General features: G+C 43.6%; 3 protein-coding genes and 1 long non-coding RNA gene across 9 annotated transcripts; 1 reads left to right on the plus strand and 3 right to left on the minus strand.

Moving 5' to 3' along the window:
• Nucleotides 1-64: 64 nt before the first annotated feature.
• On the plus strand, nt 65-4,905 carry LOC115051925 (uncharacterized). Its single transcript, XR_003841336.1, has 3 exons — nt 65-1,625; nt 2,903-4,551; nt 4,680-4,905. It is a non-coding gene; the product is annotated as an uncharacterized LOC115051925 (long non-coding RNA).
• An 849-nt stretch (nt 4,906-5,754) lies between these two features.
• pisd (phosphatidylserine decarboxylase) lies at nt 5,755-12,322 on the minus strand. The gene is made up of 9 exons (XM_029515709.1): nt 12,282-12,322; nt 11,484-11,527; nt 10,050-10,186; nt 7,690-7,824; nt 7,499-7,600; nt 7,184-7,301; nt 6,867-7,013; nt 6,631-6,791; nt 5,755-6,409 (listed from the first exon to the last, which is right to left on the minus strand). The coding sequence occupies exons 1-9, from the start codon at nt 12,320-12,322 to the stop codon at nt 6,140-6,142; spliced, it is 1,155 nt and encodes a 384-aa protein (XP_029371569.1). The 3' UTR covers nt 5,755-6,139.
• Nucleotides 12,323-12,603: 281 nt separating this feature from the next.
• Nucleotides 12,604-17,788, minus strand: LOC115051901 (chromatin-remodeling ATPase INO80). Of its 4 annotated transcripts, none has more exons than XM_029515677.1 (11): nt 17,643-17,788; nt 17,043-17,147; nt 16,268-16,951; nt 15,172-15,625; nt 14,239-14,580; nt 14,108-14,131; nt 13,852-14,029; nt 13,653-13,741; nt 13,493-13,564; nt 13,270-13,400; nt 12,604-13,170 (listed from the first exon to the last, which is right to left on the minus strand). In XM_029515677.1, the coding sequence occupies exons 2-11, from the start codon at nt 17,137-17,139 to the stop codon at nt 13,022-13,024; spliced, it is 2,220 nt and encodes a 739-aa protein (XP_029371537.1). In that variant the 5' UTR covers nt 17,140-17,147; nt 17,643-17,788; the 3' UTR covers nt 12,604-13,021. The 4 variants fall into 4 exon arrangements, with proteins under 4 accessions (XP_029371537.1, XP_029371536.1, XP_029371535.1 ...); XM_029515676.1 differs by having other exon boundaries at nt 13,270-13,397; nt 17,019-17,147; XM_029515675.1 differs by having other exon boundaries at nt 17,019-17,147.
• A 499-nt stretch (nt 17,789-18,287) lies between these two features.
• ythdc1 (YTH N6-methyladenosine RNA binding protein C1) lies at nt 18,288-24,924 on the minus strand. 3 transcript variants are annotated; one of them, XM_029515685.1, is made up of 16 exons: nt 24,756-24,924; nt 24,194-24,292; nt 23,809-24,101; nt 23,361-23,715; nt 23,019-23,081; nt 22,789-22,883; nt 22,583-22,691; nt 22,383-22,500; nt 22,183-22,267; nt 21,958-22,112; nt 20,060-20,139; nt 19,935-19,971; nt 19,691-19,730; nt 19,460-19,525; nt 19,182-19,379; nt 18,288-19,091 (listed from the first exon to the last, which is right to left on the minus strand). In XM_029515685.1, exons 1-16 carry the CDS (start codon nt 24,781-24,783, stop codon nt 18,903-18,905), a joined length of 2,010 nt encoding a protein of 669 aa, XP_029371545.1. In that variant the 5' UTR covers nt 24,784-24,924; the 3' UTR covers nt 18,288-18,902. The 3 variants fall into 3 exon arrangements, with proteins under 3 accessions (XP_029371545.1, XP_029371543.1, XP_029371544.1); XM_029515683.1 differs by having other exon boundaries at nt 23,322-23,715; XM_029515684.1 differs by having other exon boundaries at nt 18,903-19,091; nt 23,322-23,712.
• Nucleotides 24,925-25,630: the final 706 nt, after the last annotated feature.

Consider the following 25,630-nt stretch of genomic DNA (forward strand, 5'->3'; position numbering starts at 1 on the left):
TTTTCTTGATTCTGATGGTTGAAGAAAAAATTTTTCACACAGACAACAGACAGAAAGTTGAATCGGTCTCTTCAGTTGTCCAGCTGTGGAGTCAGGAGTGAATCAGATCACAACAGGTATTTGATAATATTCATTCACTGTGACCAAACCCCTTCACATCTGTAATGTTACAGCTTTCTCTTTGTGTATATATATCCCATCTCAATTGGATATGGAATGGAATGCTTGTATTGTCATTATCAATCAGCATAATGAAATTTAAATTTACGTTATATTGCGAAGTTTTTTCCCCCCTTTTTTATTTTCTCATTATTACATTTCTTGTCATATGGCACTGTTAAACCAAGACAAATTCCTGTGTACGTTGTACAGTTGGCGAATAAAGAGATTCTTATTGTGCCTCTTTAGGCCAAAATCGTTTTCCTGCAGAACAGACTGCAGAGCGAAGGAGCAGTTTGACTCAATGATCAGTAGAAAAGATTTCATTCGGTCAGACACAACAGACTAACTACTCATCACAACCTGAACACTGAGCCAATACGAGCAAAGTGTGGGCGAGGCCTGGGGCTGGAATGAGACACAGAGAAGTTTCTGTCAGACCGGTTACTGCCCCCCCCCCAACATCATCAGTTCACACTGACAACCGCAGACTGATCTGATTTGTATTTTATTGTTTTTCATTTTCTGTATTTTTTACAAATTAAGTACGAATCAAATAGTTGGAACAGAACTAGGGCTGAGTATAGGTAAGGCATAGCTGATAAACAAATGAAACATTTAATTCATAAATAAATGATAGTAGGCATAGTGGTTAGTGCTGTTCCCCAAAATAAGGAGGTCCTGGTTTGGTTCCAGCCCGTGGCCTCCACAGACATCCTGTTTGGGTTAATTGGTGACTCTAAACTGTCTGTAGGTCTGAGTGGTTGTGGGTCTCTGTCTGGACACCTGTCCAGGGTGACTCCACCCCTCGCCCAGAGTTTGTTGGGATTGGCTCCAGAACCCCCCATGACCGGGAAACATATCCGAGGTATGGATGGATGAAATAAATAACAAATTAGTAAATGAGAAGAGATCCCTCCCCCTAACCTAGCCAAAGGGGGGGGGGGGGGTCTGATGATTCCAAGGTATTTATATTGGTATATTTATATTGGTCCACGATGTCCACGTCCTTTCCACATATGACGTCTAATTTAGGAGCGTTCCTCCTTAAATCTACAAACATCAACCATCTCCTTTGTCTTGGAAACATTTAACTCCATTAATGGATTATCAAAGCATTGTACAAGATCAGAGGAGGGAGGGGGGTGATATCAAAACAACATGGTGGTGGGTGTCAGGTTTGAGGCAATAGTGGTCGAGCATAGAAAATGCCCTGTGAGAGCAGTGAGACAGAGAGAGGGAGTGTCGTCAGGTAGAACAGGTTTGGGCGAGGCGCTCAAGTGAGCTTCATACACAGTGAAAAGGGGAGAGAGAGAGAGATTTTTAAAGTTTGTGTTGATTTCTTCAGTTTGAGATTAATTCCCTTCAGCAGAAGAACAAGATTAAAAACCAAAGAAGAGGACGTTTTCTCCCCTCAGGACAAATCACATTTAGAAGAAGACACAATACCTGCAGATTCTGGACAGGTGAGTCCACGTTCCAACATCCAGGTTAAGCTGAACAAATACACAAGTTCTTTAGCACACTACAAGTATACAAATACTTAAACACACTACAATTAATTTAACACAATAAAAGTAAGTTGCCACAGTAGAGGAACAAGTAAGGGAGACCGGGTGTGGTTGTAACATGGGCAGAATAGAGAGATAGGAATCATATGATCATTTCAGTGTTTACCAGGTTCATCCCCAATCGCACATGGTGGTTGTCAAGCCTGGAAACAGGTTCAAACTGATTTTATTGATTGATATTTTTTTTTACCAAAACTAAATGTTGTTTAGTACTTACACAGTTGGAGATAAAATCATGTGACCGAGATTAAATTGTACCTTCTCACGTGAAATGTGACATTTGCTAATACAGTTGGCTAAACAATGGCTGACCAGGGTGGGGAGGTTTGTAACATTTATTAAAAGTGTTAAAACAATCCCCTTACATAAAAATAAGAACACGTTTTAATAATTATACAGCATGCCTAAGCAGTGGGAAAGAAAGACTGAGAGGTTTGCCTGCTGATGAAAAAAAACAAAACATCTTATGAGGTCATGAAGATGGTCAGCTCAGCCAAATCAGTGAGAAGGAACATGAGATCTGCCATGTAACACTGAGCAGAGACTGCTCAAAGCCAAAAGAAGTGAGTTTTTCATACAGGTGCTGTGTAGTGTTCATAAAGCACTCACACTGTGATAAAAGTTTGTTCTAGCAGACATCATAATCTCTCCTGGGTTTTAACAGAGTGTGTTTGAGTGATGGTCAGTCATAGAGAGACAGACATTGTTCTGAAATGATTTTTTTTCCAATGCAGCTGTTTTGAACCATATTATTCTGTGTGGTCTCAGTTTATGCTTCTTTTGTCTAATTGTTAAAACTCTCCCCAACACGTGTTAACCCTAACCCTGGTAATGTAGTAGGTTGTAACCTACTACATTACCAGGGAGCAAATGTGGGTATTTGGTATTAAAGTTTGAGAGCTGTCGTTCAAAACTTCAGCGAGTCAAAGGTGCTGACGCAAAAAGTGTTCTATCCTAATGCGACCTCCTTCAACACATTACAATTACTTTGACACAACACACAAGTACTTTAAAATGCTACAAATACACCAATACTTTAGCACACTCTCCCATCCAAATTTCCTGTTACCCTCCTGTACTTCCTGTCTTTCATACTTTCATACTTCCTTCTGTACTTTCTGTCTCTCTCAGTCAAGGTTGTGTGACAGATTCTTTCTCTCTTTTCCTCACAGCCCCGAATGACTGATTGATTGGTTAGTTTCAGCCCCACCCTCCTGTGACAACAGCCATGTCATCAAATATCAATGTCTCCTTGGACAACCCATATGGTCAAGTAACCATTCCGCGGGCTAAGCTTCACAATCCTGATGATGTTGGCACAGTGATAGCCAATCCACTGGCTATCAATGGTAACGATGGGAACCCATACGCTGTGTCGAGCTCCGCCCCCCCACCGCCATATTTGGTGAAGGAAGATGGTGGAGGGGAGGAGGAAGGAGGAGGGAGGTGCCGTGCTTGCTGCTATCGCTGTAGGAGGACGAAGTGATCGTGTGATGTGAGCATCACATTGTGACGCAACATGGCATCACTATGACAGAATGTAATACGACAACACCTGGAGGATTGTAGTAATCTTAAAATGACAATGAAGGAAAGAAACAAAACAAACCAATGACACAACTCAAGAAGGAAGGAACAAGGGAAAGGTTTACAATGAGGAAACTGCTTCCTTAGAGGTGGCCAGTTTGTATCAGTTAAACATTAAATAGCGTGTAAGGGGATGATGATGATGATGATGATGATAATGATGATATTGATGCTGACAATGATGACATTGATGAATATGATGGTTATGAAGATTATGACAGTGATGGCAATGCTGATGAAGATTACATATTTATATTCAATAACATTTAATGACAAAGTTAAAATGTCACTGTTTTTATACAAAACAACTTTTCTGTGAAATAAAAAAAACAATTGATCAGGTGATTGAGTCCAATACAGAAATATAAACACAACATCATAACACATGAGCCACAGCAGGAGGCGGGGCTGGATGCTCACACTCAGTTAAGGAGATAAAGAGATACAGGTGAGAGGGTGGGAAAATTTCATCATCACAGATGAGAAACTTGAAACAGAGACTTTCAAAATAAAGGTGGAAGGCACACACAAAGACTTAACAGAAGACTGTAACTTGGTGGAAATTTTCACTGAGCTGTAACCTGATAGGTTGACAGAGCAGCCAATAGAAATCAGCTCCACTTTGTAATGACTGAACAGGTTTCAGGATCATCTCAGGTTCAACAAGTCCGAACATAAATAAGTTATCAGTTATCAATCAGTTATTGATTTGTTTGTTACTGATTAAAATAATTTTATATCCCTGTTTTTCATAAAATTTCTAATTTCTACGTTTGTAAAACAAGTTTGTGTGTTTGGATTATAAGATTATTTGTGCATATTGAGCAGTCGTGTTTGTACAGCAGGTTTTTGTGTTTGTGTTATAGGTTTGTGTGCTTGTGCGACAGCCTTCTGGTATAACTCAGTGTTGGGCAAGGGAGGATGAATTATTGATGGAAGTGACTCTCTCTGAGACACACAGAAGGACGCGAACAACAGAGAGAGACAGCAGGAATAAAGAAGATAACTAGAGGTAACAAAAAGATATAAAAACAGCAAAGAAGAAGCAAGGAAGAGAAAAAATAAACGACAAGAGAAAGGAGGGAACGTGAAAAGGAAGCAAACAAAGACAGAGGAAATGGAACTGGAATAAAGGGGAGGAGACAAGTGATGAAAAAAACCTCAGAAGAAACAAAAATATAACTATAAAAAATAACAAAAAGAGAAGAAGAAAATGTGAAGAGGAAAAAAACAGGTGAGTCTGACCAATCAGACTGCATCACCCTTATATGTCACTGATTGCTACCAATATAATATATTTGAATGCTGGTCTGATGCCTGTCTGTACCTGATCCTGATCCTGAGCACTTTTTTTTATTCCAGGAAAAAAAATGTCTGATGACAGAAAAAAAGAACAGGAAGTGACCTGTCAGCCCATTCCCCCTTCTCCACCCTCTGTTGCTAATGAGACGATGATGTCATTGAGGAGGCATGACCTGGTGTGCATTGTATGCTTTGGCACCTACGACTTGGCAACACGGTTGCCACGGCGACTGCACTGTGGACATGCCTTTTGCCAGGCGTGTCTGAAGAGGCTGGACACAGTCATCAATGAACAGGTGAGTGATTACATCATCACCAATCACCTGAGTTCAGCTCCTGCTGGAAGAGACCTAATTACAGGAAGTAAAAAACGTGGTCCGGGTCTTGAACTGTGTCTGAGTCCGGTCCTGGTGACAGATTTCATGTTTAATGTTTGTAATGTTTAATTTAATGTTTTAAGTTCACTGATGACAGAACCTGCCCCTCCAGGTCTGGATCCCTTGTCCACAGTGTCGACAGAACACGCCCCGGCCCCGTGGTGGAGCAGCAGGTCTGGACCTAGACTTGGCCTCCTTTCTGGGAGTGAAGGCGTCCTGGAGCTCCGGTCTTCGTCAGGGTGTGGCAGCCGTAGATACAGTGCAGGATGGAAAGCTTTGGCTGGGGAAAGAGGTCACGGATGATGGCTGGTCACACGGAGGTCTGGCTGAACCGCGTTTCCATCGTTACAGCAACTGCTGCCCACCGCTGCCCTCTTGGCTGTGCTGCTGGTTCTGCTCCCGGGGGCAGGGCTAACGCAAGGGGACAAGCTAAGACTGACCAATCAGTGTGCTGCTTCACTTCTATGGTGTTAGTAAACGTTTTCCTCTTTGACTGATGTAAAAAAAAATTATCATGTAGAAAAATTTAACGTGAAGAAAAATTAAAACAAATTAAAAACAAAAAAGATGGACTGGGATGTCCAATTACAACAACATTAAAATAATTATGAAGAACAAAAAAATCGCTTCATTATCATTTCAGACTCAAACACAGAACAAAAGTTAAATATTTTCACTGTTGTTAATGGATAGATTGTTCTCTGTGCATGTGATAATTATATCAAAATAAACAGCCTTGAAAAAATAACCTTTTTTTCACCTGTTTTTATTTGAATCAAAAGAAAATTATAATAAATATATTTAAAATAATCAAAAAAACTAAATGGCCAACAAAAGAATCCTGATGTGCTCCCACTGCTCCGATTGGACTGAATCAATAGGTGTCAACGTATCTGGTGACATACTGACTTGTTTTGTGTGAATGTTTGTTTTGGTCATTTTAAAAGGAGTGAGCAACATACAGACAGAATAGAAACAAAGAGAGAGAGAGATGTTTGGCATTTTCCCTGCATCACAACACAAAGTTTTCTGGGAGTTTTGAGAATAATAAATAATAAAAGGAAAACATTTCCTCTATGTCCATTACATGTTCGTCTTAATTATCCATACTTAAATTGTCTAGTCATTGGGCTGCGTGCCCAATCAGAGGCTGCCAAGCCCCTCGCCCACTCTGATTCGCTGTCCTGGCTGCAGATTGAAGCTGAAGCCTTTGGGAGCTTCAAACAGAAGAACGATGGTAGAGCCGAGGTTAAACTCCCCTACAGCCTCCCCTCTCTGTAAGGCCACACCCCCTTTATCTATAGAGACCACGCCGCCATCACCTTCTGTCTTCGTCACCTGGTCACTGATGGCAACATAACTGTGATCATGAAAGGAACCTTTACTGTAGCGAGGCACGTTTGTCTGAAGTTCCTGGTGACAAATAAAACAAAGAAACAATGAGATACAATAAAGACAGAATTTGTCACAATATCATAAGATGAACAATCTCGACAATTCATTATAAACACAATCTCAATGAGATCAATATTAATAATCTATTAAGTTTTCTATTGATGTTTATTATGGTGGTGACTTAAAGTTATAAATGAGACTGAGATCAATTGATTATTGGAGGATGTAAACCGACTCACCTGGTCGAAGTAAACCCTGATGGAGCCAACGTTTGTGGCCCCAACAGCTGTTAATGAGAAGAAGCCATGCTGCCATTGGCCAGTCAGCACCACACGCTCGTTAAGACAGAAGAGTTCTTTAACCCAACGAGCCACTCCTGGGTTGACTGACATTAAAGAGCCTAGTGAGAGAGAGAGCGAAAGTGAGGACTGGAGATCAGGTGACAACACACATGAACAGGTGAACAGACTCTCACCAGGGAAGTGTCGTCGAAGCTCCACACTCCAGTCTGTCGGCGAATGGAAACAGTGATAGTCACCTGGAGCCAGGTAGACCACGACGTGGAATAGGTCATTATCAGGGGACGACAGGAGTAGGTCCTTGAAGGAGGAGGAGGAGGAGCCTAAAGAGTGAGGTAACAGATGAGTCACATTTAAATTTTTATTTATTTTTTTTAAACAGATCATTGTTTCTTCATCTTTTTATTGTTTATCTATGTCAGTCTCATCTCTCATCTCAATCAGGCGGTTATGTCAGCTGCGCTGGGCTGGAGTGGGCGGTCCTTACCATTGCCCCGTCTCTTTTGTGGACCCAGAAAGTTCTCCAAACTGTAGGTGATCCCCTTCACTTGCTCCACTTCCGAGTTCTTCACTTGACCAAAGTGGAGGATCCTCCCGTCAGCTGGAGACACCTGGCAGCCAATGAGCTGACGTTAAACACAAGCAACAACGCCGTCTCACAGCCTTCAACATCATCATCATTATCATTATCATTATGAGGGATCAAAATGAGAACTGTGACCTACACATCTCATAACACACTGAGTCCATCTACTATCGTGTATGCGTTTTGAAAAGAACAAGGAGGAAGAGAAGGAGGCGGAGTTACCAGGCATGAGGAGGTGCAGAGTGGTCTGACTGTAGGTTTGAGACGTCGGCGGAAGAACTCCCCCAGGTTCCGGTAGTGATGCAACTCCTCCACTGCCGCCTCCTGTGTGTGCGTGTGTGTGTTGGAGAAGGGCGGAGCTATTATTATTGTTGATTATTGTTTTTCTGTTAATGATTTTTTTCATTATTGACCTGCATGTTGACCCCAAAGGTCCAGATGTAGAGCGAGTAGATGGGTTTCCTCATCCAGGTGGGAAGATCAACGCCGTTTATACGACCCCAAGCCCGAGAGAGGAGGCGTGTTGGGAAGGATCGGTACAATGCCACCTGGGGAGAGAGAAGAGGAGATGCTGACAGGCGACCACCACCATCACCATCATCGGAGGAGCAGGAGGTGGAGGATGAGAGAGAGGGAGAGAGAAGATAGGACAGGAATTCATTCAAGTTCTGTGTGACTTTCCAGGTGTGCACAGGTATGTGAAGATGAGGATGTCCATATATGGTTGTTTCCTCCCTCCCTCTTCCCTTCTGTCCATTCAGTCACTTTAACAGCCACTCTTACCCGATTGGCCAGCGGTCGCAGACTGCTGACAGAGAGGATGTAGCAGAAGAAGGCAATTGGCCGACAGCACCAAGGGGCAGGACGACGTACACCGCTACTGAGTGTGCTCAAATGGTGACGAAGAGTCAAATGAGGCACCTGGAGCCTGATTACGATGATGACATTTTCAGGGGCGGGGGTGGTCAGAAGGATGAGGAGGGATAGCAGAGATAGGAGCAGACGTACAAAATCCAAACAAAGACATTTAGAAAAACAAAGTGATGGAGGTCAGGGGTGAAGTGAGAGTCTGACTACGCCTCTAATTCCCAGCTAGTCCAAATATGGTGAAAGGGGCACTTGAGACTTAAATTTGTGTTAGTTTGTGTCAATCATACACTCACCAACCTGTCAAAGCAACCACGCCCCCAATTCCTCATAACGTTAATCTCATTTAAAATATGAACAAACTGAAAGTCTGCAGGAGGTACCAGTCTGACTGAGAACGGTGACGAGGAATCAGCGATGGGGTCAATAATAAAAGCTGACCTCTAACTGTTGTCATGGCAGCTGTTTCACAAAGATTGAGTTTCAGACTGAGTCTGATCCATCCCTGAACATGAGCAGCTAACTGGGTTAGCAGTGGATCAACTAGAAGCAGGCTAAGCTAGGCTGAAGTACCCCCCCCCCCACCTGAATCGTGCTGTCGCTCTTATCCTCGCCCCGCCTCCTCCGCTTCTTTCCCGCCCTCTCTCACCGTTGATCGCACGCCTCCTCACCTGCCTCAACAGGTCTCGCGACCGACGCTCTTCGCCGCCTATGGGGCGGCGGGAAAAGAAGCTCACCATGAGCGCGCTCCCGCCACCGGAGCGGTAGATGAATGATACATCTGGAGCGTCACACGTTAAACCGCAGGAGGAGAGAGGGCGGGAAGAAGGTACACTGAGAGGAGGAAGAAGAAATGACCGCGATGGAGAGAGGGAGACAGATTAACAGGGAGTGGCCCCGCCCCCTTCTAGCTGTCCAATCACTGCGACCTTTAATCATTTCATCCTGTTTGTTTTGTTATAAAGGTGAAATAATTTATCACAGAATTATTGATTATATTTCAGGAAATGTCCTGTCATTGATGGCGTGCTGGACATGGCATCAATGACATCATCATCTCCAGTTACTCATTGACCAACCAGGGCATCCTCTCAGGAAACAAACCAATTAGGAGAGGGGCAGGGGCGGGGCTTGCGTGAGGTGATATGAGTGCAGTGACCGTTTAGTGTGACATCACTGTCACCTTTCACCCAGTGAACCAATCACACTGTTGATCAGAGGCAAAGACACTAATGAGTCCATCCAAGTCCCGGACCTGAAGGCTGCAGGAAGGTTCATCTGACCTCACAGATCAACACTGAACTCGGAACTTGTGTGAAAACAGTTTCATAAAACAGGTGACTGAAATCAAGTGATCTGGTTGGTTGATAGGTGTTATATGATAAATACGCCTATGACATAAAATTAGTTTTCACAGACCTGTATCAAAAACAAAATGGGTATGTAGCAATTATTTATTAGCTATGGAAACCTAAGCAAAAACAGGGAAGATGGATGTGATGGAATACTTGTTAACTGTTGCAGTGAGGACAGCCGGGAGGACCTTCCTTTTGTTTTTATTCAAAGATGTATGTTGGTGAAAAATAAACATCATCATGTGTCTAATAGAAAAGCAATATTGCACTTCAGTCTGTGCAATGAACTTTTTTCCTCATACATGGATGTCATCAATTGTCTGCTTCATGTTGGGCCAAACAACACCTGAGCTATAATTTAAGCGTTGCGTGTCATGTAAAATGGGGGACTTGTTGTACGACCTGTTGTGTAAAATGTTGTGTTACCTGTTGTGCTACCTGTCAAGTCATCAGTTGTGAGTGTGAAAGTATGGAAGAGGACAGAAGAGGAGGTAAAGTCATACATGAAAAAAAAAAGGAACAGGAGGAGGAGGAGCAGGTGTGTCTCCTACCTGTGTGGGTGTAGCAAGAATGGGTGGGGCTCCATCCTCCTGTCGTCCCCTTCCCTTGTAATGCTGGTAACCAAGGTAACCACCACCTGTCACCAACAGAAGGGGAAGAGGCCGGGGGCGAGGCAAGAGACCACGGACTGAGGGCAGAGAAGTTTCAAGAAGGAGGTTCACCAAACACGGTTTCAGTACAGCTGATTTGAGGTAGTTCTGTCAGCTCTGAGGGGGCTAATTCGGATTCCAATGCCTGCATCATGACTAGAAAAAGCCAACATTAAGGGAGATTCGATACTACATTCAGTGTGGAAACAGGTGACAACAAGAGACTTTTTTAAATCTGAAATTAGAAATCATCAGCAAATGTATGATGAGTCTGAGCAGACCTCTGAGCGAAAAAAGACTGCTACAAAGAAGAGCATAGAAAAGAACTAATGTTGGAGAAAACTGCAGCTTGAGTCAACGCATACATTTTTGTGATTGACTAAGGAGACGTATTTACCTAATATTTAATCACACTTGTAATGTTATAGGTGAAGTCAACTGTATTTAATTTAAGATTAATTTTCCCTTACGTGCAATCAAGTGAAACTGGAACAGCTGCAAATGAAATATAAGAACATAATTCAAGCAGGTGAGGCTCAGGCATTATTGGCCCATCTGAGGCAATCAACTCCCAGGACACAAGTGCTTTCATAAAATATAATAGTCCTAGGGCCATATGTTTCTTATATATATATATTTATACATTTGCATATAATTAGCTTTCATGACTTTTTCATTTGTCACGTTCTGATGGGAATATTTGCCCTGGGCCAGCTCATAACACAACAGAACTCCTTGCAGTTATAAGTGGGCTCCACAAAACAACTATTATGCCAAATAGTAGTTTGAAGTAAACTAAAACATAATCCTCAAAAGAGGATGAGGATGATGAAGTCACTTTTTTATTCTACAGTATTCTACAGAGGCAAAATCTTGGTGTTATGTTACTACAAGTCATCTTCCCATTCACATTTCCTTCCATTCTTGTGTGAAAGTGTGACATGAAGCCAACACTGAAGTATAAATGGAGTATCCACCAATTTCAACAGCACAGATGAACACAGTGATAGAGTAGTCTTCATATAGAATCATATGATTGAAGTACTTAAATATTTCCAGTTACAATAATTAAAAAAGGACAACAAAACAACAAAACACAGGCATGGAAATGCAGTACTTGGACTGACAACAACACAACAATTCTGAGATTTCAGATAGAAACAACACAACTGCCATAACTGTAACACAAGATACAAGATAAAACATCAGTTTGTTTCCCTTTGTGACTCAGAAGGAAAGTTTTTTTCAGACCCCCTGACTCTTCTTCACCTTCTTGGACAGAGAAGGACAACATTTCATCTGTACATTGAAAGCAAGTAGAGGAAGAGAACTCACCTGTGGACAAGCTGCGCTGCTGACGGCAGCTCAGAGGAAGAACTCTGACCCTGAAGAGGAAGAAAACAGGGAAAAGTCATTGCACAATAATATAGAAACATGATATATTCTGAATAGATTAATACTAATTACAATATATATTAATACTAATATATCCTGAAGAATTATTGTTTATGACATACAATAAACATATTATTTTATATATGGTGTAGAATAAACTTTAAAAAAGATAAAGAAATTAAGAGTCTCACACATAAGGCAACTTGATTTATATTTAAAAAATATGGTTAAGTTATTAAGTTATTATTGCATGTTGTGATAATAAAGCGATCTCTTATCTGACGTTATGATATGACCCAACATGTGTCCTATTCCGCTCAGACAGGTTTGTCAATAAAAAGTGAAAACTATGAACAAACAAACAAATGGCAGCAGCGAACCGAATCAACATGTTCAGGTAATTCATCTGTTTAGACATTAAAACCGAGTAAACCCGACAGACCGAGTTCTGAGACCTGAGCCGAATCTGTAATCTCTGGAACACACACAGGCCTCACCTGTCTGACGTCACATTTAACCAACCGACTGGAAACTACACACCATTAAATTTAAATTAAATAGTCATTTTGAGTTGAATCTGGTGGTTCCAGCCCAAACCCACTCAGTTTCGCGAACAAAACAAACACGTCAAATTGTGTTGAGTTTTCAGCCGCGTGGTCACGAAGGAAACAAATGATTGACTCATCACGAAGCGGTCGCTGTCATGTGTTGATAAAAAATTAAAATTAAGAGAAAAACCTGCAAATCACTTCGCGTGCACACCACACGGCCGCCGCCATGTTGTTTGCGGAAGTGACATTAAGACGTCGTGCGTCATGACCAATGCTCCTTCTGACGCCATTCAGTCAGCCTCAGTTTCTTCACTCTGATTGGCAAATATGTTTTACTGGAATTGAAGTGAATTAGTATGAATAATAAACTCTTATATCCACGTCTGTTAATTTCCTGAGCTGCTGATTGGACCAAACAGCTAAAATTAATGATGTTGGCATTCAAGATAAAAGTCAAAAACGTGTAAATAAACTTTTCACCTGCTGCCAGGAGAAATAATAACAATAAATGTCTGACCAGAATCAAACTTTATTTGTTCAAAAAAATAGAACAATTTTTGGCAGAAATATATATTACACTTTAAAATGTTCACCATTGTGCACTACTATACTGTAGTGCTTGTATTGTGTGTGAATGTATTGGTGTGTGTGTGTGTGTGTGTGTGTGTGTGTGTGTGTGTGTCTTTACACTTGACATCGTCATCATTATATCATCAAATGGTAAAAAACTATCAAAATATTAAATATTCACATTTCAAACAGCTGACACTGTAAAAAAACAAAAAAACAAAAACAAACTGAAAATCAAGTTCCCAACAACAAAAACAGCGTGCTTTATGTTACTGTGGTAACATGACAGTTAGCAGGTGTGATAGCAGCTCATGTTTGTTCGGCACTATGTCAGCCGACTTGAAGTAATGTCACACTTCACACATCCAGGCCCTGCCTTGTAAGAAAGTCTTCAAGCGCGCTCAGACGCTCCACCAGCTTGACGTCCAGATCTGCATCGTCATCACCGCCACGGCAATGCCGCCGAACTGCTGCCCGTTTCCTGGGCACCATGGGAACAGGAAGCCCTAACAAGGAAAAATTAAGCTAATGAAGACATGTTCTGTTCTTTACATCTAAGCTGACTCTACACCACAATTCCCTTTGAACGATGTATCCCAGCATACCTTGCGGCCTCTTCCTTTTTCTGGGCTGAGTGAAATCAGGGAAGAGAAGAAGTCGGCGCCTCCTTTGCTGACCAATTAGGAGCAGTGCTCCATCCTTCTCCCGGGGCTCTTCAAAAATCGTCTCAAGACTTCTGCAGGATAACAGCAAAGCATGCTGGAAGATCTAATCTGACAAACACAGAGTTTCTTCATGTGATCTTCATGTGTGTTTTGTAGTTTTTACCTGTTGGTGGTGGGGGATTTGTAGTTCTTATTGGTGTAAATCTCCTCCAGACTGAACTCTTTTTTCTTTAATCTGAAAATGTAAATTTTTTTTTTCATTTAATATCTTCAAGTATGTTTGCTATTGTTTGTTCCTGATTCCCCCCCCCTCCGCTCTTGACCTTTTGACCTTGGGCAGTCCCATTGGTGTTAGCGACATTTCCCGCGGCGACGCCCGTCGGATTCGAATCTGCGAAACTCGTTTACCTCGCTGAATAAAGGAGGGAAAATATGAAGTGACCACCCTGAGCACTAAAAAAAAAAAAACGTGTGATGCAAACATCTGAGAAACATTTTTACAGTTGAGAGTGAAAACTTCACCTCTGCACTTGCGTTTGGGAACTCAGAGCCTGCAGCTGATTGGCTGGCAGGAAACTGATCAGGGAAACCATTGGCTGGACACAAAGGAAGGGGCAGAGGCTGTCGTCGAGGGGAATGGACACTCCAAACGTTGTGATTGGCTTGCTGCTTCAGTTGTTGGCGGGTGGAAAAAGTAGAGCTGCAAACAGCAATGAAGTTAACTGATGTGTCATTTCAGCTCAGTTTTATTTGTTGAACAGACAGACAATGAATTTACCTCAGAGTTGGTGTTCGCACGTAACTGTGGAGACAAACATGCATTGACTGAGTGACTGTAACGTTGATTATCGCCATATTATGGAACAAACGTGTCGTTCAAATGTTCTGATCACTTTGAAATTGACTTACCAGTGATCAGTGCTCAGACTAGGGGGTGGTGTCCAGTCTTTTAGGGGACGCAAAGGACTCCAACATGCCCTGTTTTTTAGTGACTCCGAGATTGTCTCCACAGCAACCGCTGACAGGTGTAGCAAGGGGGCCCGGTTAAATGGAGAAGTATTGGAGCAGAGCCATACACGGAAAGCACTGTGGTTGGAGAAAAGGCAGAGGGCAAGGCTGAAGTCAGAAAAACGCCATTGGCTGGAGGAGACATCAAGGACTTCTGGAGAAGACATCGACGGCACCAATCGGCTGCAGGTCTGAACACTCTGGGCTGACTGGCGTAAGAGTAAAGCATCCTGGGAGCTGGAGCTAGGGGGAAGACAAAGACAGGAAATATTAAATCATGATGAAATCTCAGTCTTCAAATAATTAGTATTTACTTTGTTATTTAAAACTAAATGGTTACATTTCATATATGTTCATTTAATACGGCAAGATCTAATCAACCAATCAGCAACACCATGCATTCAGATGTGGTATGGTGAAGATGATCTGCTGACATTCAAACCAGCATCAAGAATGAGGATTTAAGTGACTTTGAATGTGACATAGTTGTTGGTCTGTATTGTCCCTGAAAACTCCTTGTCTCCTTGTCGTTTCATCCAGTTTGAGCACTCACTGTGTTTGCTGTAATGTTCCGTTATGTCATGCTCTTCTCATGTACCTATTTATTGTTTTATTATGTTTTAACTTGTGTACAGAACTTTGGTTGACTGCTGTTGTTTAAAATGTGCTCTATAAATAAACTTGAACTTTCGCAACCATCCCCATTTTATCCACCAGCACAACCCTTATGGCTGGGGTTTGAACCCAGGGACTCTGCATGTAAAACATGCACTCTACCACTGAGCTATGCCCCTGGGCAAATTATATATATAAACAATATACATACACACTCACGTGTTTAGCTGAAGAAAGGGGGGCCTATAACCATTTTGCCTGAAGAGAACACTGACAGCCTTCTCAGATTGGCTGGCTTCGCCCTCCTCTCTTCTTCTGTGTTTTTTATGCTTGAAGTTTTGCAGAGTGAGTGGTGCCTCCCCTGCTTCTTCTCCTTCTCTGAAAAACACTTCCATCTGCCCAATGAACTTGCCACAATCATCTTCCTCCACTTTTTTGCTATCTTCTCTGTTTTCTGGAACAGTCATCTTCTCTCTTCTGTTCCTCCTTGTCTTCTTCCTCACCTCCTCCTCATCATTGTCCCTGCTCCTCCCTCTTGTCTCCTCTGATTGGATGAAACTGGAAGGAAGAGAAGGGGTTGTTGTGTTCTCGCTGTCCGATGATGAAGAGGAAATGACAGGTGGTCGTGGGGTGGGGCTAAAGGAGGAAGAGGAGCAGGTGAAGGTGGCCAAAGCTGGTGAAGAAAAAAAGAAGTTATTGTCGTCAGTGTTTGAATTAACCACATGATGTCATCAGGTCAAAGTAACCCAATCACTTCAAGAGGAATAATGGAAGGTCCTTAGTTAGATCAGCGCTTGTTTTGGTTCCTGATGTCTCTAAGGTCTGAAGAACTGACAGACAGGATCACACAAGGTTCGCTCATAGTCCTGCACCCTAAACCAGGATCTGAGGTCACTAGGTAAAGATGAGTCTAGAGGAGGCCTTCAGAGACTAAAGAGATGAACGATTAGGATCAAGCCCAACCCTGCTGTCTGGGTCTGTCCAATCAGAATTGATCACAAAATGACATCAGAGCTAGCTCTGAATTGAACTCAAGATTCTTGACTCATTTAGGACAAGTAAACAAAACAGTGAAAATGAAGATTTAATCCCATTTCTTTTCTGTGTCTGGAGAATACAATTTTTACATGTTTATCCTCTGAACTCAATGTCAAAAAAACACAGTTGTTTCTCTAGTTTAATGAAAAAAATACAGAAATAACCATCAGAGAGGAATAAAAACTCTAGAGACCAGGGGATTGGGAAGGAGGAGATACTTCCTGTAGGATTAGGGTTAGGGAAGAAAATCACTTTGATGTCACAAATTCAGACTCACCAGGAGAACAGGCTCCTCCTCCTCTCTGAACACTCCTCCCTTTCTTCCTCCTCTTCTTCCTGCTTATCCTCTCCAGAGAGTCCAGACGACGGCCGAGGGAGCTCAGAGCTCCTCGCAGGAGGCGCCGCACCTCCAACCGGTGAGCTGAGAGGAGGCGGGGCAAGAGAGAGGAGCAGTGGCAGCAGGGGGCAGGAGCCACATGACGAGGAGGGGTAACAAATGCCATGGGGATGTGAACAGAGGAGGGAGAAGAAGTAAAATGTGATGAAGGAGGAGGTGGAGCATCAGAGGAGGAGGAGGAGGAAAAGGGAGGAGACTCAAATGATGGAGGGACACAAGGTGAAGAGGAAGGAGAAGAAAGAGAGGAAGAAGAAGGAGGGATACAGGAAGGAAGAATAGAAGGGGAAGTGGATGAGGGAAAAAGAGAAGGAATCAAATGTGCTTTTGGAGGAGAAAGTGAAACCAAAGGAGAAGAAGAGACAGTTGGGGGAGCAGGAGGGTGGGTGAAGTAGGTAGAAGAAAATCTTGAAGGACGAATAGGATTAGGACAAAGAGGAGGAGCTGCAGAAGTGGAAAAAGATAACGAAGGAAAAGGAAAGGAGGGAGGACAAGTTAAAGAATGACCTGGGGAAGAGGAGGAAGAAAAGGACAAGGAGGAAGATCTCCACGGAGGGGCATAAACTCCTGCAGGGACAGAAACAGCAATCAGTTGTGAATCTAAAGTCTCTCATTGAAACCTGAACAAATGTACCTTTTTGTGTCTCTGCGTCATCACCTTCATCGACCAATTGGAGGATAGGGGGCGGGGCCAGAGCTACAGAACACTGCCCCTGAGCGTCACTGTCATCCAATGTTAGTGGTCGAGATAGCATGGGTGAGACTGGCACAAAGAGAGAGAGAGGTTATAAATCCCTTTGACTTATTTTATTAATTTAATATTTATCCCTTTCGGACAATTTTGACATTCACATGTCTCCGTTTTCATCAAAATCAATTGCTTCTTTTTTCCACAAGTATATAATTATTTCCGCGGTTTCAGGTAAACAACGAAGACGTCAGCACGTAAACAGCTAAACGTCTAAAAACCTGCTCTCGCTGCATTCGCATCCTCTCGCGAGACTTCACCAGATGACAAAATCTAAAAATACTGTACAACTAAATTTACTGTCAGATGATTACCCATTGTTTCATGTCGTCACAGACGGATTCTGTGTGACGTAAAACGAACAGAAACAGACACTCGCGACTTGATGTGAGAAAAAACAGGATTTATTGGAAATAAGAGAAAGTGGCGAAGCTAGCTGCAGCTAGCTGCAGCTTTACTGAGACTGAAATGGCAAACGGAAAAAAACTGAACATTTAACAGCAGCTTTACCTTTTAAAGCCCAGTGGGTCCGTCAGTTTCCGTTACACCCTCTTATTACTCATTTTAGGTGGTTTATCGGCAGCTAAAGGCCGAATCTGGCCGGCGTTTCCAGAGGAATTGATGTCTGTTTCGGCTTCAAACCGGCGTCAAGTTTACGGAAGCTTCAGTGTCAAAATAAAAGAAGCTGAGCAGCAAGGACAAACCATTTCAAAATAAAACACGAGATAAAAAAAGCATACATACAGATTTTTTCTTAAAAGTAACAGCACAGAAATTCAACATTATGGAAATAAACAATGAGAACTGCATCTATTTAGAAGTGAAATTTGTCCTGTGTTCAGACTGCAGCTCTTATATGTAAATTGACATTTGAATGTCGGGGTAAATTTATGTAGACTTTGCACCCACAGAAAAAGATAGCAGACTTCCTCAGTCACAGGTTTGTTTGTGTTCTGATTTATGATGCACAACCAAATGAGGCAGGCAAACATCAGTGAACAATACAAATAATATTACGGTGGAAATGGAGACACTTAAGTTTGTGTTTAGACGTGAGGTCAGCCGTCACCTGTAGATAGTAATCTAATTACTGTGACAATAATTAGATTGCTCCCAAGAAAAGGAAGTGACCCAAGGAATAATAATAAAAAAAAATCAGATTTCAGGCTTTTATTTTGTGTAAAAAACAAAACAAAACAAAAAAACAATGACAGATGCCATTTCCTCCACTTACAAAAAAACAAACAAAAACAACAACCCTGAATTGAATATTTGAACATCAGTGCTGGCTTGGCACTGAGACTGAAGAGGGGGATGTAGTCATCACAAAAAACAACCAATCACAGACAAGATATCTACAGCAAGAAAAAAAGGAAGCAGTCTGCCAGCAAGGCAGGCCACAGAGCGTGACTAAATAAAAAGTGATACATTTTGTTCCGTCAATAAACAACCAGATGTCTTTAACATGAAGAATGGGAAGAATCAAATCTGTTTTTAAAGGAAGATTTAATTTGAAGGATCTTACAGGAAATACTGTCCATCCTTGTAAAATAAACCAAGCAAGGATTGTGGGAGGGATTAGTTTGCGATGAGGATGTCCAAAGAACTACAAAGTAAGAGTTTGAACCAAACTCCCATATACTGTTTTTATTCACCCCCCCAAAAAAAATAAAAAAATCGATAATGTGTTTGAGCTCATTTCACGATTATTTTTTACAAAAACAGGAGATCCGCCACAGCTGACTGCCTACAGGATGTGACATCAGCAGATCACCTGCGGTACCGCCCCCTCTCCTTGTCCCTCTCTCTCTCTCTGTCTCTATCCCTTGTGCGCTCTCTCTCTCTTTCACGGCGTGGTCCGCCGCGTTCCCGCTCTCGCTGCCGCTCACGCTCACGCCGGCTGCTCACCACTGCCTGCGTTCGCCGCAAAAAGTCGTCCACGCGCATGTCATAGTCGTGCTGTACGATTGGAAAGAGCATCAGATTGGTCGTTAATTGATAAGAACATATTAGAATTCATGATCTGCAGGAAGGAAGGAGAGAACTGACCGGGCTAGAGGTGAAAGCGCGGTGTTGTGGCACTCTTTGCTTGTCTCTAAAGCGAGGGGGTGGAGCTTCATGTGGTGGAAGCGGGGGGTGGTGATGGTGGTGGTGGTGGTAGGCCTGGTGAGGAGGTGGAGGGGGGTGGCTATGGTGGTAGTAGGGAGGGTGGTGGGGCGGAGCTTGCTCCACACCTGGGTATGTTGCCTGAGGACACATACATGAAATGATTAGTGTCAGTAGTAAATATCCTGATTGATCAGGAAAGAGGATGAATAAAGTAATACCAGAGTCTGCCAGGGAGCAGGAGGCCCCACACTGTGGTGGTAGTCCCTCATGTAGTCACTGTAGGACTGAAAAACAGAAACACAGATCAGCTAGCAGGCTAATATCTCAGGGTGATATATGAGGCTATGTCAAAGAGGTAAGGCTTCAGAGTGACGTGATGCTGAGCATACAGGCGAACCCCTCAAGATGATAAAATTTAGCTAAGCTAACAGCTAAGACATCAGACTCACCCCATTGAGAAAAACATCTCGTCTGACGCTGGAGAAACGTCTGCAAATGGAAAGGGTTAAAAACTAACAGCAATAAATCAGAAAATTATTTTCAGTTTCTCTAAATTATTCAAATGACCAAAATAAATGTCTCAGACTTCCTGTTAGCCAAGAGAACTCAACACATCATGGGTAATTGATGGATGCAGGTGTACCTTCCTACTTCAGATGACCTGTGTCAGGTGTGTGATGTGGTGTGTCTCACCTGTCCAGTGGCTGGTTACGAAGGTCCTGGATAAAGCCTGAAAATAAAACCAGTTTTACTTCAACATTGACAGCAAATCAGTTACACAAACAGACCAACAGTCAGATCAACAACCAGATAACAACCTGCTCGCTGGCTGAAGTCGGGGGGACCATCAGCTCGTGGCCGCTTCCTGCCATGGAGGTCATACTCTTCAGGTCGACGCCTACGTGAACAAGTTAACAAGTAAGACACACACAAAGACACACTCATTCAGGTCAAAGCTTCAACAAAACAGCTTCAATTCTACGAGACATTCACTCCCAGGTCTCGTCCAATCAACAGGCCCTGAGCATCCAGGTGAGGCATCCACAGGCGACCAGTGACCTCACGCTTACCTCAGCCTTACGGTCTCCACAGCACCAATCAGATGCTTCGTTGATGGGATGATCCCAATCTCTACCAGTTCCCTTGCCAGACTTACTGTTTGCTAGCCCTACATGCTAACCCTAACCCATTTGTCTACTGGTCATCGTTGCCTATTAATCCTCCACTTGTGAATTAGTCTTGTGTTCTCGTTGTCTCGTTATCTACTAGTCCTCCACTTGTTTACTTGTCATGTCGTCTACTAGTCCTCCGTTCATCTGCTTGTCAGGTCGTCTGCTAGTCTTGTCTACTAGTTCTCCCTGTCTCTTACTGCCTGTTTGTGTGCTGTATTTCTAATCACTCTCTCCCTGTTGAACAGAAAAGCACTTGGAAAAACTCAGCTTCACACAACAATAAATACAAAGAAGAAGAAGCCATACCCTTGTGTTGTTTAAGAGGGAGGGGCTGTTTGTCTGTCAACAACACTTTGATTATAAAAACATTTTCTTCTCATCAGTCCATGTTAAAAGATTTCAAAAACCCTCTTATTTTGAAAGGGTGGAGGGGGTGATGATGATGATGATGATGGTGGTGCAGTCCTGTCAATCAAAACACAAAGCCCAGCCCACTCTCAGCCCAGCCCGCCCCCTCCAGTCCGTCGCTCTCGATCCGCCCTCCTCTTCTCCTCCACTCACACACACCTCAGTTCATGAGCGACATACACACACACACCAACAACCAACTGTCCTGATCCAGTGTGTGTGTGCTGGGGTGAGGGGGGTGGGGGGGTCGGGGGTGAGGGGGGGGGGTCGGGGGGTGTTTAGAAATCTGTCCTTTATGAAGGGGGCAGGGTAACGTCTTCAGTCCAACAGGATTTTAAGTCCATCTCTTTCTTCATGTACCTGTAACTTTACCTTTTCTTTTCAAATTGAAGCGAAGAGGGTGCTGCCCCTCCAACATATCACACGCTTTCATTGGATACAGTCCATAGGCCCCGCCCCTCCAACATATCACACGCTCTCATTGGATACAGTCCTTACCCCCTTACCCCCTTACCCCCCCCACCCCCATTTAATCACCTGTATCACTTTGTCAAAGGCAAGACTCAGTCCGCTGAGAGCTCAGACAGTCCCTCACTTTATCTCTCTCTTTCTTTCTGGATAAGTTCTACCTTGCTCATCCCCCTCCCTCCATTAGTCCAGCCAGTGATGCTCGTTCCTTCTGCTTTTATTCTGAAAGGGTCAGCCACAGTCCCGCTAAAAGCCAAATATTAGATTTTACTCCAGAGAATGAAACTCCTGCAAAGAAGAAGAGCTTCACAGAGAAACATTAAATGCTGAGTTTTAATTTAAACTAAACTTCAATAAAGAGTTGCTCAACTCATACTAAAATTGAAGACAGAATTTAACTTTGTTAACAAGCTCCGCCCACCAAGGATTTTCATTTCCTGCCTGACTTTTAGCTTTCACCCTCAGACGCGGAGCAAGGTGTCGCTCCAGGGAAACTCCAGACCGGAAAACCACAACAACCACCACAGAACCAGCAATGCCAGCTATGGGTTAGCTAGCCACCGGCTACAGGCAGGGGGCGTCTCCGACGTCCAGCAGCAGGTGGCGACGTGGTCGCAGCAGGAGAAGAAGAACAGGAAGCGGGAGGAGGAGCTTGGTGATTGGCTAACCTTCCCGGTTCACGCTGTGGTGGTCGGCCTCGAGGCCGTGGCTCTGATGGAGTCCGACGTTTGTGACGAACACGACGAGCCACCTGGTGGACATCCACGCTCTCATCCAATGGGAAGAGGGCACAGAGCTGGGCCCCAACGTCCGGCTGGATCTCCTGAAAAGATTCATCAGTTCACACCAATATGTCAAAGTCACAGCACAGTAGAAGGAAATGGCTATCTGACCTGTCCATCACGCCCAATCTTGACGGGCTTGTGCTCATTCCAGGGGTTAGATAGATGAGCCGTCTTTGTGAAAGGAAGTTCCCTCCTGTGGACGACATCAACTGTTACACCAGGACTGACCTGGACCCCCTGTGTCTTTCAGGGTTTTTTTTTTTTTTGAGGGGGGGGCATATATACCACCTCAGGGCAGCAGAATTTACCTGCAGAGCCAGTCGATTTTAAAGACTCCACCCAGCATCTTGGCGTTCATTCCAGCAGGAAGTACCCAATGTATTGGAGAGCCACCATGATGAGACTCTGAGGCCAAACGAGCAAACCCTGCAGACCGGACAGGAAGTCAAACAAAATATGTGTTAAGGAGATGCCTGGACGTTACTGATCAAAGTCAAAAGGTTCTTACCTTGGAATTTTCCACTTTCCCTCACAGAGAAGACGAGGACGACGCTCCGAGCTGACCGGAACGCAGCGTTCAGCTTCTTCTCATTCACTGGCAGAGTTGACCACACCCCCTGAACATCATGAAAACAGTCAATCTTTTTTTATAATACATCACTAACACACTTACAACTTGACTTTAACACTGTGATGAGGATAACTTCAGTATACCTTTGCTTTAGCCAATGAGACGTTTTCATGGTTGTTGCTCTTAATGAGGAAAAATCGAGCATCTCGCAGGATGTAACGAAGCTTACTGGTTGGATCTGAGGAAGCAGGAAGAAATGACTGAGAATCATAGCATCAGAAGAGCAATTGTCAGGAAGAGGGTTAGGGTCAGCAGTAAAATTAAAGCCCCCCCCCCCACCCAAAAAAAAAAAAAAAAAAAAAAAAAGTCTTACTCTCCATCCCTTTGCGAACAGCTCGGACAGATGATGACAGTTTTTCCTGCTTCTTCTCTGAACCTTTAAAAATAAAAGCACAAACAGGAAGCAGCAATTGTTAGTTTTGTTTCAGTTTGGTAAGAACAAGAGAGGAAATGAGTTGATGTGTCTTCAAAACATGTAAAATCTGAAGTCACTTAACATGCCACAGAACAAGCGTATGAGTGTGATTGGTTAATGTCAAGCAACAGGAGGGACATTGAGAGCGCCAGAGGAAACAAAACAATTGCACAAAAACTTTCTTGTTGTTGTCATGGTTACCTGAAGCCTCGGAGGCGGAGCCTGAATGAACCGACTCACCATCGTCAGAGAAACTGACAGAGGAGGCGGAGCGTGAGTCGCCAGCCTCACTCCGAGTGTCGTAGTCGTTACCCTCGCCACCACGACGCTCATATTCTTCCTCTTCCTCATCCTCCTCCTCCTCCTTCTCTCCTTCCTCCTCTTCTTCGTCTTCCTCCTCCTCTTCCTCCTCCATGCCCTCCTCGTCCTCTTCCTCCTCTTCCTCCTCCTGGTCATCTTCTTCATCCTCCACATGGGATGCCGCAGGGGAGGAACTGCCTGACGCCTGCTCTGAACCGTATTCTGCTGCCTCATCCTCTGATTGGTTGTCCTCTTGTGGGGAGGGGCTTACACGTCGCTCATCACGCCGCAACTTCTGGGGAAAAACAGGAACAGTATGCGGTTGGCTGATGGAAAAAAGAAGGTGAGCACTGAAACAGTGGTACCCAACCCTGACCTAACCCAGTACCTGGCTCAGACTGTCCAGGCCTCTCTGGGAGTCTCGTCGGCGCACTTCCTCTCCACGGCTTCGGGTTGCCTCCCGGGCCCCTCGTCGCCCCTTCCGCTCATCGTAGTACTCATGTCTGTAGCCAGTGGCAGTGTGGCGACCACGTGGGCTTGATGCTGATTTCTTAGAGGAGGAGAGAGGCGGCCCTAGGCCTCTCTTATTGTTAGAAGAGGATCTAGAGGTGGCGTGGCTTGATGAAGGGCGCAGTCTCTTCAGATCATGGCTGTCAGAGCGATCACTCTTCCTTTTTGTGCCTAAATAAGATATGATCCAAAAAAAAAAAAAAGTAAGCAATTCGACCATTGATATTAGCAAAAGCACTAAGACCATCAATTATCAGCAGTACCTTTCTTGTCAACATCCCTCTCACTCTCAGGGTTGTAGAGCTCATCGTCCTGGTCCGGGGCTTCAGTCAAAATGTCTTCCAGCACATTCAGTTCTCCATCTGAAAGAACTTTAGTTAAACTCACCTGCTGTCACTGAGCAGAACAGAGACAATCAAACTGCAACCACATCCATCTGTGACTTGCTTGCTCTAATGTGACAAACCGATGAAAACTTTCCTTAAATACTGATATCTGATCTCTTGTTCTGTGCTCCACAGGTCATAGGTCACATAATCACAGCTCTCATTTCAGGTGTAGAGCAGCGGTGACCTTTGACCTGGTGCCCACATCGGAAAACACAGTCTGCGGTGAAGGCGTCAGCAGCAGAGGGAGGAAACGTGAGTTTCTACTGGTCACTGAGTAAACCCCTCGATTAGTCACCGATCACTAACTAACCTCATAAGCTATAAGTAACGAACTCAGAGAACTCGTCGTTGATCCTCAGCCAAACTGGCTCGCGGATCAGCAGAACAAAGATAGCACAGATGCTAATGCTGAAAGCTGCATACAAAGACACCTCACCTTTATCCTCGCGCCGGTCGGCCGCCATCACCGCCGCTGTGACGTCTTCCTGCGTCGTACTGACGGAACTCTGTGGTTTAACTGGTTTTTACTTCAGTCAGATAAAGAAGAAGAAAAAAGAGTTGAAGCAGCTGGAAGAGCAAATGGCGGATCTGTTGTTGAAGCTTCTTCTTCTTTCTTCTTGTCTGACTGGCGGAAGTAGCGCCCCCGGTGGACCGGAGCCCCCACAACCGGGCACTACCGGGTAAAGACGGCAGGGAGGAAGGGTTTTTTGTTTTTGTTTTCTATTTTTTTCCATCTACTGCCTCAGGCTGTTTAGATAAATTTCATCAACTGTAACAAAAGATAAAACAACAACAACAAACTATCAAATCAACTTTATTAAAAAAACACCTTAAATACAACCACAGCTGACACAAGGTGCTGTACATAATAACATAAAAACATAATACAAACTGCTGGGTCAAAAGCCAAGAAATAAAAGAAGACGGGTTTTAAAAATCTACAGTGAGGGGGGCTTGTCTAATGTGGAGGGGTAAGCCATTCCGCCAAGTGGGAGCAGCAACAGAAAAAGCTTTATGTCCTCTAAGCTACCGCTCAGACCTACCCCCAGAAGCAGCTGGCCAGCTGACCTGAGGCCCCGAGCAGGAGCGTAAGGGTGAAGCAGCTCAGAGAGATAAGGTGGGGCCAGATCATTTAAGGATTTAAAAACAAATAATGGAATCTTAAAAATAACTCTAAAATGCACAGGTAGCCAGGCAGTAAGGTCCCATTTTCGACATGTTATAGAATCTTTATATTGGAACCATGAAATACTATTCCTTATAACTCCATCAAATACCTTTAAATAATAAAATAAGCGTTAGAATTTTATT

Source organism: Echeneis naucrates, chromosome 12, assembly GCF_900963305.1.
Source record: "Echeneis naucrates chromosome 12, fEcheNa1.1, whole genome shotgun sequence".
Classification (NCBI taxonomy): domain Eukaryota; kingdom Metazoa; phylum Chordata; class Actinopteri; order Carangiformes; family Echeneidae; genus Echeneis; species Echeneis naucrates.

What these genes read in the sequence shown, in the direction of transcription:
- pisd (XM_029515709.1), bottom strand. Translation starts at nt 12,322, where the DNA reads ATGGCGGCGGCCGTGTGGTGTGCACGCGAAGTGATTTGCAG. An exon ending in CCTTTGGGGTCAACATGCAG is followed by an intron (nt 7,601 to 7,689) that starts GTCAATAATGAA and finishes ACGCACACACAG; the next exon opens with GAGGCGGCAGTGGAGGAGTT. An exon ending in GGGTCCACAAAAGAGACGGG is followed by an intron (nt 7,014 to 7,183) that starts GCAATGGTAAGG and finishes CTCACTCTTTAG; the next exon opens with GCTCCTCCTCCTCCTCCTTC.
- LOC115051901 (XM_029515675.1), bottom strand. Translation starts at nt 17,139, where the DNA reads ATGCTATCTCGACCACTAACATTGGATGACAGTGACGCTCAGGGGCAG. An exon ending in GTGCGAACACCAACTCTGAG is followed by an intron (nt 14,030 to 14,107) that starts GTAAATTCATTG and finishes TGCTGTTTGCAG; the next exon opens with CTCTACTTTTTCCACCCGCC. An exon ending in TCCCAAACGCAAGTGCAGAG is followed by an intron (nt 13,742 to 13,851) that starts GTGAAGTTTTCA and finishes TCCTTTATTCAG; the next exon opens with CGAGGTAAACGAGTTTCGCA.
- ythdc1 (XM_029515683.1), bottom strand. Translation starts at nt 24,783, where the DNA reads ATGGCGGCCGACCGGCGCGAGGATAAAG. An exon ending in CCACAGCGTGAACCGGGAAG is followed by an intron (nt 20,140 to 21,957) that starts GTTAGCCAATCA and finishes TTGTTCACGTAG; the next exon opens with GCGTCGACCTGAAGAGTATG. An exon ending in CTGCTCCCTGGCAGACTCTG is followed by an intron (nt 19,380 to 19,459) that starts GTATTACTTTAT and finishes ATGTGTCCTCAG; the next exon opens with GCAACATACCCAGGTGTGGA.